The sequence below is a fragment of the Mytilus trossulus genome, unplaced genomic scaffold, assembly GCF_036588685.1.
Source record: "Mytilus trossulus isolate FHL-02 unplaced genomic scaffold, PNRI_Mtr1.1.1.hap1 h1tg000085l___fragment_1__unscaffolded, whole genome shotgun sequence".
In the NCBI taxonomy this organism is placed as follows: Eukaryota; Metazoa; Mollusca; class Bivalvia; order Mytilida; family Mytilidae; genus Mytilus; species Mytilus trossulus.
This window is the reverse complement of record NW_026963295.1, coordinates 2,537,070-2,551,683: the sequence shown is the minus strand read 5'-3', so window position 1 is coordinate 2,551,683 and position 14,614 is coordinate 2,537,070. Positions and strand designations below refer to the sequence as shown.

The 14,614-nt window shown below is 33.2% G+C and overlaps 2 protein-coding genes across 4 annotated transcripts in view; one reads left to right on the top strand and one right to left on the bottom strand.

Moving 5' to 3' along the window:
- Window positions 1–14,614, bottom strand: part of LOC134699741 (uncharacterized) — a 34,601-nt gene that overhangs the window by 8,355 nt on the left and 11,632 nt on the right. The window contains exons 2-3 of the mRNA XM_063561170.1: window positions 1,470–1,673; window positions 357–420 (exon numbers count right to left, since the gene is read on the bottom strand). Coding sequence (XP_063417240.1) covers window positions 357–420; window positions 1,470–1,556 — 151 coding nt within the window. The 5' untranslated portion in view covers window positions 1,557–1,673. The remainder of the gene's footprint in view (window positions 1–356; window positions 421–1,469; window positions 1,674–14,614) is intronic.
- Window positions 6,008–14,614, top strand: part of LOC134699739 (neurabin-1-like) — a 56,691-nt gene continuing 48,084 nt past the window's right edge. For all 3 annotated transcript variants that reach the window (XM_063561168.1, XM_063561169.1, XM_063561167.1), the window contains exons 1-3: window positions 6,008–6,073; window positions 8,249–8,302; window positions 9,509–12,046. In XM_063561168.1, the coding sequence (XP_063417238.1) occupies window positions 9,795–12,046 (2,252 nt within the window). In that variant the 5' untranslated portion in view covers window positions 6,008–6,073; window positions 8,249–8,302; window positions 9,509–9,794. The remainder of the gene's footprint in view (window positions 6,074–8,248; window positions 8,303–9,508; window positions 12,047–14,614) is intronic.

The following is a 14,614-nucleotide window of genomic DNA, read 5'->3' as shown; positions in this document are numbered from 1 at the left end:
TCATTCAGTACAATACGCGCAACAAATGATTTTGATATGATCTACACAGTTTTCCACGGCGGATGGAAAGTGAAATTAACTATATTCTACTCTGAAGAAAAAAATAGAGTAATTAAAAACACGTGAAAGATTTTTGAGTAGTATACAAAACAATATTGTGTGAATAAAGGAATAAGGGAATTCAATTTAATGGAGGGATCCAAGGCTCTGTGTTTAAGTCCGAGCGTTCAGGTCTATAATGGTTTACTTTTACCAAATTGTGACTTGGATGGAGTTGTCTCATTGGTATACTCATACTTATTATATCTCTACAGTTTGAATATTTCCTGGGAAAAGAAGCTGATGGCATAGATCACCTTTCATGGTTTCTGACGTACAGTCTGTATTAATTCGAATACCACCATGGATCACGAAGCCTATCTGCAATCAAAAATAATATTGTTTGCACATTTTTTTACACAATATTCACACTTCAAACATACCTATGTGATCCCTTTTATACAGATAGAGATAATTTCATATTGCATGTAGAGCAAGACTTTGGTTAACTTGATATTGCAAAGAACTTTGTATTTGGGATGACGTCCGATCAAATCTTAATATCATATGCATAAACAGGTTTAACTCTGCCTATATATTGCTTGCAGATGTCAATCTGTAATTACTATGCTTTAGCAAACGTTTATACAAAAAAAAAAAAAAAAAAAAAAAATCTTACTCTACCAGCATTAGTAAACTTAGCTATTTGACGTATAATTGACTGACCTTGGAATTATACTGCTTTCGTCTTTGTTCTTCTCACTAGAAAAATTCTTCTGAAGTTTTTGTGCTAAAGTTTAAAACTTTATTTTGGATTTGAAATGGATTGATACAAAATATATAGTTCTATATCAAATTTCAAAATTGAATGCAGTCTTTTTGAAAATTCATACAAATTGAAAGCAAGAAATGATCCCCTTTTTAACAGGATTCACTTCCGCGCTTCATGCAAATGTGATTGTCAGTGGCTTTTCATTTTCGTATAAAAACAAATTAAAAAGGATAAAAATATATTTTGTATCTGGCGTTAAATCGAGTTACAATTGTAATTTAATATATTTTTGGGTCTTTTACAGCCAAGCATTAGTATGATTTTTGTTCATTGTTGAAGGCCATACGGTTGCCTATAATCAAACCACATCTCCTTATTTCTATATTTATTGCATTGCAGGTTCCAAACTACATCTAATATGAGGGGAGGACAGGGCGTACCCTTCTCCCTTCTCCCACCCTCTTCTCCTTTCCCCTACCCCTCTTCTCCTTATTTTTTTTTTAATTTACTGGAAAAAAGAGAGATATTTTATTTTTTCATATTTTATTTTTCTCGAACTTTTTCTCCTATCTCACAGCCTTCCTCTCCTTTCTCCTCTCTCCTACCCCCTTTCTCCCTGTCTCTCTTACCCCTGTCCTCCCCCTCTAATATAGCTTACCTCTCCGTTAATAACGACACTATAACCCCCTGTATAAGAGGCTTTAATCCTCAAACAGTCTTTTGTTGTTGTTACAATCTGGGTCATGTCTTTGGTATAATGTATGGTGTATACATGCAACGGTCCTTCATCAGTAGGACAAACACAGTCGTATGCTTTTGAAAGGGTTACGAACAAACTTAATACAGATAATGCGATGATATTCTGAAATAAATGTTACATTGTTAAAAGGGAATTGTATAGCTGAGACTCGGAAGCACTTAAAAACCAACTTTTCAAAAAATTGTGCATGCCAAATAGCTATTTATAACTTGAATAGAATAAAAACCATTTGAAAGGGTTTAAACAGTATTTTTTTTTCTTCAGAAAATGAAGGTATCATTGATATGTAATAGCAGCATATTCTTTGAAACATCTTTCCTATAAACTCATTCTATATACAAGTTTGTCTAATAAATTTGATATTTATTCTAAAATTCCCACATTTCAAACATTTTTATGTTTTCTATGGGTGCTTACAAGGAGATAATCCTGTCATTTTAAGTCATTCCAGTATTTTAAGAATTATATGGCATACATGCAGTGGCTATTTTTCAATAAAACGTGACTGCATGCTTGAACATATGTAAAATTGAGAAAGGACCTTGCACAAAAGTGTATATTTCTCGTTCGTATTGGCTTAAAATCAAAACAACACTTGAATATTTTGTGCGTCCGAAGCGCTTTTAAAATTTGAAATAAGCATCAAATTCTATTTGCACTAAACCAAAAATCTACGCGTACAGGAAAATGTGCATGTCTCGCTGCTGGTGGCATATAATTAGCATCAGTCAAACTCAATATATAAACCAAACAAAACATAGAGATTGTCTTCATTTCATTTTTTCTATATACAATAATCTTACCATTTTAAGCAGTCTAAATAAACTCGTCTGCCAAATGTTATTCCAGGACACTGAAGGTCTTATCAACATTTAGTTCTATTTATGTACAACCTAACGAGATAAACTTGTACTGCGCCTGCTCCGAAGACTTCAATGATCACATAGTCAACGCAAATTTCAAAATAAGTAAAAATGATACTTTAAATAAGATTGTTATGAACATTCATGAAATATTTGCCACTGAACGTTAAGTAACAAACAATCGAACAACACTATAAACAAGTACACTAGTGAAGCAATGCATTTCTGTCGAAGTAAGATTAATGTATCGTTACTTATACTTTTATTTCCGTCATTTGTGTATATTCGTTGAAAATGAAATTAGCATATTCGAATAAAAAGAGTATGTGCATGATTTAATTCTACATGGTATTATTATATTTTTTGGGTTGCATGTGTTGCTTCTTGTTGTTGGAAGTACCCATATTGCAGTGTGTTCGTATGCAAATTTCTAAAGATTGTACAAGCTACTGTGGGTTTCTTAACGCCGATTACTCCCTTGGCTCTTGGTTTGGTTCAAGAAATCTGTGAAAAGGGGAAAGGAGGGGGTGCTCCCCCCAAATGAAGTGACTATTATCTAAAAGTCAAAATTTCAAAAGGATTAAGAAACAAAGGTTCCTACTCCCTTAACCTCAAATGGGTTTGCCTGTTCCGTAGTGTCGCTTAAATTTGTGTGTATAACAAGTGTTTAAAGATCCTTTTACTATAGATAGTTTGGTTTTAAGATTTCTTGAAGAACAAAAATCAAGAAAACGGCTGGCGTCGCACCACATTTTTAAAGAGATATAGTTTGTTATGAAGTGTATTTTGCAATTTTTATTTTAATAGCTATTATTTAATATGAAGCAAATAAAAAAGATGTATGTAGTATGATTGTCAATGAGAGAAGCCTCCACCAGACGCAGAATTTAATAAGTTAATAAGAACTCCTTTAGACAAAATTGATTCTAGAGGTTGTTTTCACAGTTCTGCTCTTTTCTCCTTGGGTCGCTTCCGGTTTTTAAATGCGCTTGGTTTTCCAAACTTTTTTTCTGAAGCAAACTTGATGAAGATCGATATAAGGTGCAAGCTCACGATGTAATAGCATTGCAGCTGGAAACCATATCGCATTATTATGCACATTGTTATGACCTCGAACTGACCTGTCTTTATTGAAAATATGGAGACGTCGTATGATTGTCATATACCATGAGAGAACTATACACCAGAGTTCAAATTAAGTGGATCTAAGCAATTAAAGTTAACCGAACGATCTTCAACAACGTGGAAACCCCACATCATATAGTCAGCTTTGCTATGTCTTCTAAATCCTGCTTGCTTGTCAACAGAGTAGCATCAACAGTCTGAGTTGACGCGTTCGAGATTAAACTGACGGCCCAAGCATTTGAGACGGCACGATATTTTTAACAACGTGTCAAACGTGTTGGATAAGACAATCAGAGTATACTTGGGTGTTAATTTCAGTATGTTCTGTAGTATTTTTGTCGGTGTTTATAACATTTTATCATTTATTATATAGGTCGCGACAAAAAGATCTAAGAAATCCTTTATAACAACAATACCAATTTAAAAAAAAGAAATGTTATCCAATCTCTGTATAGATGGATTGTATTTTTATTTGAATGTACTTAAATAGAGTCAGTCTTTTTTTAACCATATACAACAGTCTGACATACAGGTGGGAGGTGCTAAAATACAAACAACAAAGACCAATTTTCCACACAAAACAAAAATGTTTAAAAAATTTAACCCCCTTCCCCCTTTTCGATCATGACAAATGTTTTATTAGCACAAACTCATTAGATTAACAATAAATGGTTAAAGCTCATGGCATATTAATAACATAATCTATATCATATATAATTTGTGTTGTAAAACAAGAACTAAATTATAATTGTTTAGATAAACCAATTTTTCAAGACGTTTTGAAAAATTGGTTTATCTAAACAATTATATAAAGTATGTTCCCTATTGGAATTTTGAAAACAAGGAAGAACTAAATTAATATGTAATATTATAATCAACGAGTATGTATCAAAGATATATGGCCAACTCTATAAAGTTTGCTCAGATTTACGCAGGTTCAAACTGTCTGAAATGAAAGAGGAAGTCAGGTTTAGGAATTTATATGAACATGATGAATTGTTATTAGTTTAAAAGTAAAATGCAAAACACGCAGTAAAGCCATGAGACCTTGTGCGTGCGTCCTACATGTTCCTATTGCGCCAAGAAATACAGTTCTTCTATGGCTTTACTTTTTTCTCTATTCACTCGTGTACAGATTATCTTAACTATTTATTTGGTATAAACGCATGACCATGACACTTAAATGATGTACGCGTGATATCTAGAGAATGAGCCATACAGTATGTAAATGGTGAAAACATGTGCACACAAGAATGACTTACGAATCTCACTACAACAACAACTTAAAGTTTATTTGATTATTTCTATTGTTGTTGTTTTCGAACGGATACTTTTAGTTAATTAATATTTTCGGACGCAATAAATTATAAATGTATCTTAATTTTTCGTCAATTGTGAAGTTATCGAAACTGCAAGAATTTCAATGTCAGAATTTACAGTATATACCTTCGGAATTTTGGATTCTCAATACTCTTTCTACTTTATTTTGCCATTTGAATCGTTTGTATTCGAGTGTCACTGGTGAGATTTTTGTAGACAAAACGCACGTGTAACGTTACAAATTTTAAGACTGGTAGCCACCCCTGTAAATACTTGGGGTACTATCATGTGAACATGTAGACAAATAGTGCATCTCCAGTGAAGAATTCAAGAAAGTCCGAAAGCTGTAACATAGGGATGAAACAAGCGGACAGTTCTAACTTAAGGGAAATCATAATTTCCCATTTACCATAGTGGACCAAGTCAAGCATGCGAGTCCGGTCAACCTCGGTTTTTGTTGGATTGGTGTAGCTCAATCCTTAGATTTCTGATGAATGTGATTCGTCGATTTGTCAATTTTGTCTTTTGCAATGAGTTTGTTTTCGTCGACTTGCGGTATCCATTATGAGGTTAATCTGATAATTTTCTTATTCTTTTGAAGTTAAAAAATAAGACGTTCTTCCGTCTCAGCATTTTTTACATAGGATTTGGATTGGGGCCTTCCTTTCTTAAGTATTTATTTTTTGGGCCATCATTTTCTAATTTTCAAAGTATTAATCAATTTTGTCCAATATTTTTTATTCTTTATATTTTACCGCCCCATTATTTTCCCGAATGCAATCATTGATACTTATTTTTTTTATACGATATTTCCAAAATTGTTTGTCAAAAAAAGACAACGGCCCCATCCCTTCGAAATATAAAAAAAAATAATCGATGTCTAATAAAGCACCATTTTTCTATACGGACACACACAAGTAAAACTTGAATAGGAAACAGACGTCAAATTTTGTTAAACTTGAGTTGGTTTGTTATAGTGGCCTCATCTTCAGCTTAAATTACTGTATAGTTATACAATACCATGCAATAAACGAATTTGAACATATGAAAATTATGAAAAGTATTTTATTTGGACACACCTCCAAAAAAAATAATTCAAACACACCTCCATTGGAAATTTTTGGACATCCGGGGGCTTTGTAAGACTGAGGTCATAGGTCACAAAACAAAATGGCGCTGCCGAAGCGAAGAAAGGTTTGTTTTTTATCCAAATTTTATTTTAATGGCATTATAATGCAACGATAACACTTCACATTTTCAATGGTCTATGAATTTCCTCCTAGAAAACGCATTTTTTAAAATTTAAATGTCAGAGACTTTTGGAAAATTATAATGTGACCCGTTTGGTGACAAATCGGTAGCGGTGACACCGGGGTAATAATCAGATGAGATAATCCTTATTGGGTGTGTTCAGAGAGAGAACATGCTAACAGATGAACATTAAATAGATAAATTAATGATATTCAGTTAAATTTGTGGATATTTTGTCACGATATGTAACACAAAATAATGTAAATAGTAAGTAAACCAAAAAACCGGAAGTAAATGACAATAACCTGTACAGAAGCTTGTTTGACAAGTGCTTCCCATTGAGATGAAGCAAGTAGACTCTAAGGAGGAATTTCCTTATTGGTGGTAAAAATATAATTATGGGTTTGCATTGAAGGAGTTCATATCTAGTGTTAGTGTACTTATAAGGCTAATAAAAAAGTATTCTTTACCTTGTCATGATTTGTAGAACAAAAATTGTATTCTATTTTTATTTTTATCATTCACTAATACAATTCAACACCAGTTCTATAGTAGAGGCAGATGAAGGAGGCGCTATGGCACTACACATATACTTAATGCATATAATTTTTTCATGTTCCACTAACATTTCCCAGTCCCCCCTTTTTTTTGAAAGGCATGAGGGGACTGGGCCATGGGTTGCCAAATTGATCTTCGTAGGCTTTGCATCCTAAAACCTGGTTTTACCCATTTTATAATAATATGTCATCCAATGGAAAGTATCAGTAATTTGCAGATATCGTGAAACTATTATTTTTGAATTTATGATGTACAATGTATGTATTTATATCATGTACATCATGTACATGATCGTGATGATGCATAAGCTGAAAAATACATAATTACATTGCAAATGAGATGAGAACATAAATTTAGTACTGTACAGTCCATTGAAAAGAAATCATGATAAAATTAGAAATGCGAATGAACAATTAAAAGACATGAAAGAATACAATTTAAAAAAATCTGTGCAAAAACTCGACTTTCTAGTACTAGTGTTGAAATAATTGCTGGTAAAATGCAATGTCTTAGATTGCACTTTGAAATAAGCAAGAAACAAAAACTTCATGTTTACTTTAGAAAAAGGAAAGGAAACTAATTTTAATATTAATTGTGTACAGCTGGATCAAGCTACATTTAAGAATTGAATGCTTCTTTTTGTAAATTTATTGGGGTGTAAAAGCGTTGACCGAAGTACATTTTGTATGAAGCACGGTCAACGCTTTTACAACCCTATAAAGTTACAAAAAAAAGCATTCAATACTTATAATTACATTTTTTAGCTATGATCATGAAAACACGAATTTTATAAATTTTGTATATTATTCACCTGTGCACTTTATTGTTGGACCACGTGCTATCATGAATGAAAAGTTTTATTGAGTGATGCAACTGCTTAGTGAATAACAAGTGATTTGCCGTTAGCCAATCAAAATAAAGTATTATAATGAAACATACATCTAATGTAATTATGTATAAATGATGATGAAATATCTGTGCATACATTGTACATACATGTACATGTACATGCAGTTAAACAGAACCTGTTTATTAGGGACACTTTCACATTTTTATGTCATTTGCTAAGACCACATTCAAACAAGTGTTTGTAGAACATACCAAAATCTGGCTAAGTTTCAAAGCAGGATTTGAATTTAAAGAAACAAAACTTCATGAACTTGATGTGGTCTTGAATATTGTCAAGATTGTGAAAGATTTACTGATTTAGTCTGATTACCTGGCTCCTGCTCAACTGGATGTAAGAAACTCATTCACCAATTTTAGAATTTGATTTCTAAAATAAAAGCTGCATACGCTTTACACATTGTACATGTAATCATCGTATTTTTTTTTTATAGCAAATGATCATGGTGATTAGTCAAAATTTTAGTAAGATATAATTATAAACATGCATTTTTTGGCTATTGAGGGCAGTTCTTTTTTTCATCATCACAGCCCCTGAATTTACTTGACAATGTAGTAAAAAAATTGTTAGTATTTGTATGCACATGGTAAATTTATACAGATGTACCAATTATTTAAATTTTAGATTAACTTTTGTTACTTCTTTTTTTCCAGATGTAAGCCTTGAAGTGGCATATTAGAAGACGAAACAGGTTTATCCACTTTATGGTAATTGTACATTATGCTTACGCTATTATATACTACTGTATACATGGTATTGTGGGTGTCAAATTTCAAACTTTTATCAATACAAAGTGTATGTTTGCAAACATGTACATGTGCACTTTTGGCAGAATTTATTTTGCCGATTTTTTCAATTCAAGAAAATAAGCAAATATTTACACTTGGCAAAATTAACATGCTATACATTACATGTATGTACTAACAAAGCAAACATTGATTAAAAAGATTTCAAAATTACTACATTCATCCCTGCAAAATTCTTACTTCAGTATGTTCAGGATTTGACATTAACTTTTCATTCAACTTGCTTTTTCAATTGGAAATAGTTGAATGCAGGTTGTGTGCATTGTTTGCAAATTTTTATATTTGATAGAAAAGTAGATCTATATAAACATGATAAACAAGGATTTTGAAATACAATTTAAAAAAACCCACTGTATACTTTATAGGAATTAACAAATCATAATGTAATTGCATACTCCTTTTATTTCCATAAGAATTTAAAAAAAAACCAACATATATATGATACATATATTATACATTTGTACAAGTACTATAAATATCAGCTTCTATGTAAAAACATTACCTTGATTGTATATATAGGTCAACACAACAGTTATTACTGATTGCATAAAATATCTGATCTGATAAAAAAAACATGCATTGATTGTGTACATGTATAAATATTTTATACTGTATGTCATTGATATTTATAATTTTACTGAGAATTCTAATAAGAAAGTAAGAATATTTTGAATAATTTTTTTTTAAGAATTTTATTTTTACAACAATATTTTATACTCAAATTGTTTATTTGTTTAATTTGTATCATGTCACTTTCATGTATATATGTTCCGGACCATATGAGTATTTGGACCATACTTAAAACTTTTAATGCCTTTACATGTAATATGTCTTAAGTCATGTTAAGAAAACCTATAAAATAAGATTTTTTTATATAAATCAGTTTTAGTTTTATTTCACTGACTCTATACAATGTTTTAGCTTAACACAGCAAACATGTGCAGTCATACATTCTGTAGATGAAATTGAGAATGGGAATATGTCAAAGAGACAACAGCATTTTTGTAACTATAGAAATTGAATAATTTTGTCAAGATTTTTTTTGTGAATTAAATATTTGCAAACTAGTAATACCAGGAGTTAATTTTCAAATTATTTCCATTTTAGATGGGTTCTTCCAGGAATGGTTAGGGCAGTTCAGATGTAAATGGGAACACATGCTGATTAAAATTTTGATGGTACAAGCTAAGGTTCATTGATTTTATAACACAAGCGTGAAGACACATTATATATATATATATATAATAACTTATATTTGGATTAAACTGGAAATTACATTTGATAATCTACGCATAAGAATCAAGGATATTAGAAGATGAAAATGAATAGGTCAATGGATACCTAATGGAAAATTAAGTGATTACATCATATTATATCAATTAAGATTATCAAGATGGGTACTGTTGCGGACCCCAGGAAGGACGTCCTTACCGCAAGTAGGTTTCGTAGTGGAAGCTTGCAGCGACAAAAATCATCTGAAGAAATGCCGCCATCACTTAAACCTAGAAGCAGAGATAACGATTCGCCTCCAAGGCAAAGACAACCAGCTGAGAACACAACAAAAACTTCAAATTCACACCTTGGATTATTTGGGTCTAACGTGAGTAAAATGAAGGAACTGTTCCAAGTTAATAAGCCCCATGATAAACAAGAAATACATCATCGAGCACAAGAAGTAGAGAAATCTCCAGAAATAAAACGTAAGAAAACTGAAGCTGTTACAAGGACCAAAAACACTCCGGTACCTCAATCTGATCATGGTCTCTTAGATGCTACAAATCATGTTCAAAGGTTTTTACATACTCGAGCATTATTTGCAAGGCTTGAGGGAACATCCAATCACCCTCATTCAACTGACCAAGCTCATTTATCAGAGAAAGGGGAGGCAACTCCTTCACCTGTTTTATCACCAAACACTAGTACACCTACGAGTCCGACAGCAGGTAAACATTCAGATGATCACTTTACTCATCGTCACAACATTGAATCAACACGTAATAGACATGAGGGGAGTAACGATATGTCACATGTGCCAAAAGGGTCGGCTTCTGATCAAAGACCTTCAAGTCTTAACATTGGTGGCAGAACAAATGTAAATTCTTCTTACAGTGGGTTGTTATGGAAACGGCGACAAACTGACGGTAGATTAGGCAGTAATTCATCTGGAAACAAAAAAGACACAGAGGAAAACATGGATGTCGATGAAGCGACCGATGTTCAAACAGAAAATAATAAATATGACCTTAGTGTGACATCAGGTTATAGGTCAAGGTCAGCTGATAGCAACAAAAGAGCATTTCAGTGTGATAGAATACGTTCAGTGTCAAGTGACAAAGGTCAGAGTGTATCTCATTCTCAGAACCCAAAAACATCTCACTCATCTTCAACAGAAGACACTTCTGGAGTAGTAATGCGTCGCAATAGAGATAATGATACTGGGGGCCGTTTGACGAAACAGGAAATTCAGGCAGCTTTGGTCAAGGCTGATAATTACCTGTCTCATGTCAATGTTGGATCAGACTTTCAGTCAAAAAGGCGATCATGGGAAATAAGGGAACAAATGTCTGAGTCTACTGATTCTCGACATAGTAGTGGACTTACACAGTTAAGTCAGCGTAATCGCTCACGTTCCGCTGACACACTGGATAATGATGAAGCTGCTGAACCAAACAAGAGTCGTACTTATTATAGTGATAAATATAGGATCAGAGCTGGTAGGAGGAGTTATGATAATGATTCAGACTCTACTTCCTCTAATACGGTTGACAAAAAATCAGAACATTCAAATTCTAAAGTAAGTGATGTAAGTTCAAAACCACGGACTATTGAAAAGCCAGAAGTGCCTGTGTCTAAATCAAATGTGCCATTAAAACCCCCTGTCCCTTCAAAACCAACAACACCGACACGTCCAGCTAACACATCTCGACCCGTTCCTTCTCCAAGGAGACCGAGCCCAGCTATTCCACAAAATGATCATGATGAACTGTCAAACAGAAATGTAATTGAAGAAAACTTTAGTAAAAGTGCTGATTCTCTGTTAAATTCTGGTGTACCGACGGTATCTGTTATAGAACCTCAATTTGAGCCTTCTGTGTTTTCAACTCCGGATGCTGAATCTGTCATTCAAAAGCCAACCACACCTAGCAGTGTTCAGATTGAAGTGGTTAGTTCACTTCTGACTGAGGATCTTAGACCAGACACACCACAATCAACATCAAGCATGACATCATCGCCAAGAGACAGTCCGCCACCACCACCATTATCACCACCACCCCCGCTACCGCAAACGTCACAGCCGATTAATGAATTTGACAAGGACCATGTGTCTGCAGTAATGGCCTCTCCTCATAATGTGTCAGAAGACAGACCACCACCACCGCCCTATCCAGAAGAGGATCGAGAGCCTCCTCCCCCATATTGTGTATCCGGCCACCAACGAGTGGATGAACCTCCATCACCTGCTCCTCAGCCTGGTGTGGAAGAGATCACCCACCGTTCATATGACAGCAATACATATGGGGTACAGATGAGAACAAAGTTTGGTGCTGACATTTCCCCATCCACCGAGGACTGTGATCCGGACCCCCCATCACCAACAGCCCAATTAGTTAATCAGATGTCAGCAGAACAACAGGGCTCAGTACGGTAAGTAAATAATGCTTATGCAGTAATTACCCTAACATTTCATTTATTGTGGTTTTAATTGGATTTTTTAGTGGGTTGAGGATTATTTTTTATTTTTGTGGATATTCTAGATCTACATGTTGAATGTTCTAGTTAGTAGTTTTGCCAAATTTTACTTATTGAAAATGTATACCTTGCTATTACTTAAAATATAGTTTACATGTTGGTAAGTTATAAATGACCAGTAAATTTCATGACTGATAAATAAATTATTGCCTAAGGTGTAGTACAGACATGTTGTAAATTTAGTTTATAATCGTTATTGACAATGCTTGATGGTAATTTTTCAATACAATATAAAAAAGAAGATGTGGTATGATTGCCAATGAGACAACTATCCACAAAAAAAACCAAAATGACACAAACATTAACAACTATAGGTCACTGTACGGCCTTCAACAATGAGCAAAGCCCATACCGAATAGTCAGCTATAAAAGGCCCCGATAAGACAATGTGAAACAATTCAAACGAGAAAACTAACGGCCTTATTTATGTAAAAAAAAGAACGAAAAACAAATATGTAACACATAAACAAACGACAACCACTGAATTACAGGCAAGATTTCCAAAATTGCATCCCTCATTTTAAAGTAAAATCTTCCTAAAAGGCTTCATTCATGCTAATCAAATGTACAATGTATATATATGTATGTACTTTGTACCATTTCAAAAAGATTCTCATTTACCCATAGACACAGAGATATTTCATGAGCGAATTAACACATTTAGATTTGCAATATACATGATATATTTTCCTTATCAACTAGTTCTGTTGTACTGCTAATGTTGGGCTCTGATACAGAACTCAGCCAGATGGTTTTTAATCTTCAATATACATGATATAGTCTAAAACACATGTAGGTTTAATTCATTAATTGTAACCTTTAAGAAACTTTATTTAAAAAATTTGGATGAATTAGAATGCTTTTATTGGTACATGTACTTGTAGCTAATTTATTACCACAGCCCATTATGGGGAGTTTTTATCACTGCACGATTGTTGTCCTATTCAATCATGGGAGTATTGGAATAGAAAGACTGTCAACCCATGGGAGAAACTTATGCATCTCAGTGAGGGATCCAGGGGAAGGGTTCTGGGGGTTTAAACCCCCCTTTTTTTGGACGATCAATATATTTGAATGGGGACATATAGTTGGAACTCCCCCTTTGTCATTTGTTAGGAACCCCCCTTTTTTATATGGCTGGATCCTGGGCCCCTGGAATGCATCCTGTGTCATGTCTGTTTGCTCATGAATAAAAAAAATGTTTCTACTTTGGAGTTTGGACAGTAAATACAAGATTTAGCCTTAAAACCCTGCTATTTTAAAAATCTTAAATTTTATTATCTTTGTCATATTTATAGAGGAGAAATGTATTTTATTTTCACTCGCAACAGAGAACATTTGTACTTGTAGTAAATCTATGTATACATATATATGAACATTAGACTCTTGTCTAATATTTCACCTAGTTGTTTAAGTACATGTAAATTGAAAATAGGAAATTGCATTTGAGATATAATAAGTTTTGTAAATATTGGTAGAGGTCATTTTAATCTGTCTGATAACAGTCCAGATAATAATTAATATTTACATTATTGTAGCCCATGATCTCTTGCAATTGTCTTTCAAGAACTAGTCGGCAGACCATTTATTTTTTTGTTTTTACACTTTTCTTTTCAAACTGAACACAAAATAAAAGATGTAGTTAAATGACATGTACATAAGAATCAGATGTCAGACAATGTTGTGGTTATTTTTTATCAAATTGTCAAGTTGTTCTTTTGTGTATTGAAATGATAACCATATTAGGGTTATATAACTTCTTTTGATGTCTACCTGTATAATCACCTCCACAGGTAGTAATCACCTGTGTCAACATGAAGTTTAAAATGAAGTTTTTATCTTGTCACCTAATAAATGTAATAGGAAGTAATGTTATACATGTAGGATTGTATTCCCCAGGATGTTAATGTATAAATGTGAAGCAAGGCTTTCCCTGAAGGTGTTACCATGATAGATTGGTATTTTCTGATCGAAATTGCCAAATCATACTGACATGTGCAGAGATTTATGGGCGGCTCAGATTAAAAAGTCACCAATTGCAATTTTTTAGAGTCAAGATTTGATTATAAAGAGTAGTGAAGATTTTCCTTTCAACACAATGTATATATACTGCCACAAAAGACTTGAACAGTATTATTTCAGTCATTTTGAAAATATAGATATTGGATTTTTTTTTTGGAATTGGGGCCCATGGCGATTCGATCTTATATTACTTTGAATCAATTTATTTACCAAGGTAGAACAGAAAGCATCACCCCCACCACCCACCCCCACCCTAAAAAAAATACCTAAGCATACCTAATTCAAATATAGATAAGACTTAAGGAAACTGAACAAGCCCAAATTCAACTCAAAACTTTTTAATCAAACAAAATAACAGCCTGAGATGAGATTTGCTGTCAATGTATTTTAACAAAATGAAAAACTGAATTGTATAAAGACTAAACAAAAGGTTCTTTTATC